Source organism: Pundamilia nyererei, unplaced genomic scaffold, assembly GCF_000239375.1.
Source record: "Pundamilia nyererei isolate P.nyererei 1_Seehausen unplaced genomic scaffold, PunNye1.0 scaffold00454, whole genome shotgun sequence".
Classification (NCBI taxonomy): Eukaryota; Metazoa; Chordata; class Actinopteri; order Cichliformes; family Cichlidae; genus Pundamilia; species Pundamilia nyererei.
The window spans coordinates 180,263-186,336 of record NW_005187855.1 but is presented as its reverse complement, the minus strand read 5'-3'; the positions used below and the strand labels follow the sequence as shown (position 1 = coordinate 186,336).

Here is a 6,074-nt window from a genome sequence, read left to right as displayed (position 1 = left end):
TGAATGTGTGTGTGAATGGGTGGATGACTGGATGTGTAAAGCGCTTTGGGGTCCTTAGGGACTAGTAAAGCGCTATATAAATACAGGCCATTTACCATTGTTCTGTTCATTGCACATGCTATAAGGACAATAAAGATATTCTGATTCCATTACTGAAGCAGCGTGGAATCACCCTGACAGAGGACAAAAGGCAGAAACATCCAAACAGGAGCTTTGAATGTCCTTCTGGAAGCCTGGAGAGCTATTTCTGAAGATCCTCGTAGAGATGAGAGAGTTGCTTAGAGAGTTCAGATGGAGCTGAAGGATGAAGCTGCTCACACCAACTATTCACTTTCAAGCTCGTTAGAATCATTCAAACTCATTTACTGTATTCCACATACGTTTGCACAGGTTTCAATAAATCACCGCATCTATTCTTAGCTATCCTAAGAATGACTCAAGAGTTTTGCTTAGTACAGTAAGTTTGTTCTTTAGTGTTGCACATAAACCCGACCAGGTGACAGCCAGCAGCAGGGAGCAGTCCATTGTCTCTCCATGGACCATGCTTCTACTTTTAATATGTTAATCTTAATGTCACTTTATTAGATCTTCATACACCAAAGTACATGGTGATATCACATCACACACAACGACATCACTGCAAAAAGAAAACACACAACATAGTTCATGAATGACTCAGTTACCGCAGCGACAGTAAGGCACTTAGAATAAGAGTTCAGACTGAGCTATGAGGAGGAAACAGAAAGCACATGAAGGCTCACCCCTGATTAGCTAAAAGAGACAAGTCAAGTAAGGTTTGAGTTTCAGGCAAGAGGAGAGCTGAACAGTTTGTTGTATTCTTCCTCAAAGGAGACTCTCTTCAGACGCTCCAGAGACAGCAGAGTGAGACCGCCCTACATACAACACGTCACATCACATGACATGAGACACATCACATGACATGGGACACAACACACATACGACAACACAGACAGAAGGAAACAGAATCATATGAGTTGTTTGTTACATGTACACAACATATCTTATACATGTGCAAGGGTTTAAATATTTCTAAATAAACATGTTTGTGCAGTAGTCTGACTAGCAGGTGGCAGCAGTGGAAGCCTTCACATACTTACCCAGGTGAAGATGGAAAAGAAGGAGAAAACAATGGTTGCTCTGGCTGCGTCGGCTCCTTCGTTCAGAGGATTGTCCTCTTTTTTAGAGACCTGCCACTGATTGGCCAGAAAACAGAAGCCCACAAACCAGATGAAGGCCCATAGAGCTGCACACAGCATGAAGGAACCACATTTAACAAAATGCACAAAACACACGTGCCTAATCCCACCGACTACAAAGCACAGGAGATGGACACTCACCTGACACTACAATGTCAGCCATGACGGCCTTCTTCCTGTCCTTCACGCCGCTGATCTGGGGGAAGTAAACATCCAGTGCCAGGAAAGCAGCGCTGCATAGGAACCCCAATGTTCCCATGGTGATGCCATAGTTGCAGGCGTTCTGGTTGCGGTTGAAGATGCAATACGGCTCCACCTCCTCTGGCCTGTTGACATAGCCCTCGTTAGCAACGCAGCCGAGGATGACGATGGAGAAGAGCTGGAGCGAGGAAGTAAAGTTTATTAATGAGCAAGTTTAAACACAGCTTTTACTGATCAAAGTGTACTGACCTTGTTAGAATGTAATTTTATATTTAAGGCTATATATCTCATAATTTGTTCGTTTTGCCTCTGAAAACACTACATCCACATGAACAGGATTTGGTATGGTAATGAGAGTGTCATCTCCACATAAGGAGATGTCTAGAAAGGCGCAGAGGAAGAAACATGAGCTGACGTCAGATGTCAAGGCCACGCTCAACAGTTTTGACCAATCACGTTAACGTTCTGTTTCTGTGACCCGCAGTAACACTGTTTACTGGCTGGGTGTGGGGCTCTTTCTTTCTTTTGGGTCTCCTGAGTGACCAAAGAGACACAGCAGCCATTTTTATCTTGAACCTTTATCTGCTTAATATTCTTTTTTATAAATGCACTTTGAGCATATTTGTCTTCTCTCTCAAAAATAAACCCAACAACCTATAAACATGCATGAAATTACATATTACATGAAAAAGCAAACGCAGACACGGAACCATTACCAGGCCATCAACAGAGGACAGCAGGGGGCAGACAGAGTTTCAGCGGGAACAGCCAATGGGAGATCAGTGGCTCAAAGAGAGAAATGGTGGATTCTTTGAGGCACACAGAATGTCTTTTTCCATGGCCTCTCCAAACTCCTCCCACACAGGAGTTTTTGCGTCGGCCACTGCCCAAGCCGCTTTCTGCTAGGCCTGTCGGTACCTATCGACTGCTTTCGAAGTCCCACAGGCTAACCGAGCTCCATACAGCTCCTTCTGCATGATGGACTCCTCCACCTTGTGGATGCAGCTCAGTGCAGCAGCTCCAGCAATGTGCTGAACATGGTCCATTTGGACTCAATGTCCTCAGTCTGCCTTGGAATGCTGTCGAAGCTTTACTGGAAGACGGAGGTGAAGATCCTGTGGACTGGGGTCTCTCCCAAGCAAAATCTCAGGTGTGGGAGGAGTTTGGTGAGGCAATGAAAAAAAAAAAAACTGGAACATAAAAAAACCCAAATCTATTAGCAGCAACCAACCAACCCAGTGATGTCACACTGTGCTGTAACACAAGATGGCACTAATCACGGTTTAAAAATGTTAAGCACTTATTTTTTAGATCCAGCAGGGTTATCTATGTCAGTTTTTGAGAGCAGGACTCCTTGGTGTGAATTTGCTTTTATCAGAGATAGCAAAGTAGGAACATTCTTTATTTAAGTAGAAGTACGGCAGCACCATTGCTGGAGCTGCTGTACTTCTACTCGAGCTGCTGGAGTATTTTGAACCTGTGTTTAAAAATACTCCAGTAAAAGTTTAAGTACTGAAGCAACTTTTTTACTCAAGTAAAAGTTTAGGTTTAAAGTACAGATTTAACAACATGAGGACTTCCATGTGAGCTTTAAATGAGCATCCTTCCTTTGACTCTAAGCTCTCTGCTTCCTCTCCTCCTTTCTTATCTGTCTCCATCTCTGAGTGAACGTAGCTCTCTGTCTTTTCTGTCCCTGACAAATAAGCAGCTGGACGTTAGCTGCAACACACTGTGGGACAAACTGCAGGCACACAGTTTGTGTGTTTGCTGATGTTTGTTGAGCTGCTTTGATTTGATTTGACAGTGTTTGAGGTGAGCTGAGAACACTTTATCATCCGTGGTATCAGTCAGAATCAGCTTTCTATTTTAACCTGACTATTATGTGAGTAGCAGGTCACTGTTAACAGTTTCGGTGCTATGAATGGCTCTGAGGCCCGACTGAAACAGTTCCTGTTTCTCGCCTGAGCTGGGACCCGACTGCTGTTGTAAAATGAAAGTTAACTTAGCAACAGGACGGTATGTCCTTGGCATCAAGGTTTGATGTTTTTGTGCCATGGCTGGATTCTGGAAGCAGAGTGGGCATGATCACATGCAGTCTGATGACTTCCTCAAAGAAAGCACTGCAGTCATTAAAAATGCTATCAACACAGCGCAGCTCGAGTGGATACACGGCTCCTGTCACACTTTAATACATTTATACAAAGACAATCACAGTTTAGGAGAGTGTTTTATTTGTGGTCCTTGAATAGCGTCTGTAGATCTGCAAATATTTCACATCAGAAACCTGTTAATAAAGGAAGGTTTTCAGCTTTTAAACAATCAATCATGTACAGCTGGACCTAACAGAGCTCCATGTGACCTTTAACCAGCAAGCAGCTGTTACCCTGCAGCATACACCTCCCAGCTCCACAATTACCTCTTCCATCCTGTGCTATGGAGGCGTGGAGGACTGCATGTTTCTATCCAATCATGGCAGTCTCTCTCCTGAGCTGTCCAATCAGAGTGGCTGCAGAGTCAAACAGTGAGGTTTTGTTTGAGCAGTCTTGTGTTGAGCCTCAGGAATTTTAACACCAATCTCATGACTGAATCACAAAGGACTCTCAGGACCCAGCAGCCAGTAAAGTGACAGCTGACCCCAAACAGAGAGAGAACCGACCAGAACCAGAGCCCCTCAGTCACACATTAACACAAAGGCTGATCACTTAAACATCAGAACAGGCAGACATTTGTGAAGATGCTGATCTCCTGAAGTTTTACTTCCATCATCTTTCAGGTCAGAGGCACATCAGAGGAGGATGGACATCAGCAGACCAGGTGGACCCAGACTCACCTGAACTGGATCAGAACGACAGATCTAAGAGGTTCTGTCAAACCTCAGACTTCATTCAGAATTCGGACAATTCGGGACTCCATTTAAATTTTTTCTGCCTCACTTTGCTGGATTTACTCTAACCTGTCAGACATTCATCCCCCTGCTGGAGGGAGCTTAAAACACGTGTTGGGGAACATGTGGGGCATGTTTTGAGAGGAAGGCATTCAGGGAGGGGGCCAGGCATTCAGGGAGGGGGCCAGGCATTCAGGGAGGGGGCCAGGCACCAGCGCGGATGTGAGACTGTGCGTTCAGCAGATGAGACTCTGAGAGAACGTGTAGCCCACATTGTCAAACTCACCTGAACGCTCTAAGATAAAACAGGTGAGCCTGTCACATGACACCACAGCTTCTTGGATCTGATTGGATGGCACTGTGAGACCTCTCAGGTTTGTCCATAACACTAATGATTGGTTTGTTTAGAGACCCATCTATGACATAATTATGACATCACAGGACTTACCCAGCACAGGATCCTAACGACAGTCTGCGGCTGCCTGATGAAGGTCGCAGGGTCGAACGCTCCGCCGGCCTTCCCCGCCCCGTACGCCTGGAAACCATCCATCCACTTCCTCTTCCTCAGACCACTGCAGTCCACCCCAACCCTCCAGAACCCAGCCAAGTCCAGTTAGTCGCAAACAGACTGGTTCCAGTTCACTGCATCAGGACAGGCCCAGTCAGGCCAGTAGGCTCAGTTGGTTTGGGTGTGCCTCTCTCTTCTTCTTCTCTGCTGTTATAAACTACTCTGTAATCTGTAGTAATCCTCTTCATCCTCCCTCACTGCACAACAGCCTTTAGCCCCCCCCGCACCGACTCACAGGGTGGCCACTGCTGCACCAATCAGAGGAAGCGGCCACAGCTATCCAACCATAGTGAAGGAGGCGTTACTCTGCCTGAGAGGAGGAGCTGCCTGTGAGGCAGAACTCAGGGTGGAAAACTACTCATGTCTGTCTCCTCTTTCCTTCCTTCCTTCCTTCCTTCCTTCCTTCCTTCCTTCCCAGTAGCTTTGTAAATCCCAGCGATTAGAGGTTTGCAGTGATGAACTCACAGACCGGGATATCATGGCGGCGGCTCTGAGGAAGACCTCCCATCTTCATTGTCCAGTCTGGAGATCAACCATCAGCTTGATTGTCCCTGATGGTGTGGTTGAGGGGTGGGGGGTAGCTGTGACCCCTGTGAAGGCCTCATTAATTAAAAGTACATCTGCAGAGCAACATCTGCTCCTAACCCTAACACCTCACTGAGCTCCATTCCTGACCTGAGTACAGCCCAGCCCCAGACCATCACCCACTGAAACATCTGGAGCTTCACAGAACCCAAAAACCACAAAAACATCTGATTTCAACCTGCAGAAGCTGGTCTCCTCAGTTCAATCAGAGCTGTGGCCTGAACAGCTACAAGTTTTTTATATTTAATGATTGTTTTGATCTTTACTCTTTGACCCTGAACCAGCAGCGATGCTGCAGCTGAGAGAATAAAGACTCCGAGTTTCCTCTCATTCGTTCATGTGCAGCTTGTTCCTGAAAGCAGGAAATGAAGCTCCAGCTGCTCAGACTGAACATCCATGTGATAGTGCGCTGATCCAGACCATGGTTCTGATCTGCTGCAAACACACACCTGAGTATCTGTTCAACCAATCACATTCATTCACTCTGATCTGCGACATACTGCAGCGAGTTCCACTTTAAAGTCTGAGCGCTCTGATGGGGGACGCTGTCAGAGTGGCTGTAAGCATCACAAGAACTTTTTTCTGCCTTGGTCTGTATCAGCTGTTCCACTGATGATGT

The 6,074-nt window shown here is 46.1% G+C and overlaps 1 protein-coding gene across 2 annotated transcripts; it reads right to left on the bottom strand.

The window, feature by feature from the left end:
- Nucleotides 1-391: 391 nt before the first annotated feature.
- syngr1a (synaptogyrin 1a) lies at nt 392-5,114 on the bottom strand. Of its 2 annotated transcripts, XM_005753707.2 has the most exons (5): nt 4,751-5,114; nt 1,359-1,596; nt 1,119-1,264; nt 762-893; nt 392-637 (listed from the first exon to the last, which is right to left on the bottom strand). In XM_005753707.2, exons 1-4 carry the CDS (start codon nt 4,850-4,852, stop codon nt 804-806), a joined length of 576 nt encoding a protein of 191 aa, XP_005753764.1. In that variant the 5' UTR covers nt 4,853-5,114; the 3' UTR covers nt 392-637; nt 762-803. The 2 variants fall into 2 exon arrangements, with proteins under 2 accessions (XP_005753764.1, XP_005753763.1); XM_005753706.2 differs by having other exon boundaries at nt 392-893.
- Between the last annotated feature and the right edge of the window lie 960 nt (nt 5,115-6,074).

What these genes read in the sequence shown, in the direction of transcription:
- syngr1a (XM_005753706.2), bottom strand. Translation starts at nt 4,852, where the DNA reads ATGGATGGTTTCCAGGCGTACGGGGCGGGGAAGGCCGGCGGAGCGTTC. An exon ending in TCGTTAGGATCCTGTGCTGG is followed by an intron (nt 1,597 to 4,750) that starts GTAAGTCCTGTG and finishes TCCTCGCTCCAG; the next exon opens with CTCTTCTCCATCGTCATCCT. An exon ending in GGCTGACATTGTAGTGTCAG is followed by an intron (nt 1,265 to 1,358) that starts GTGAGTGTCCAT and finishes TGCTGTGTGCAG; the next exon opens with CTCTATGGGCCTTCATCTGG.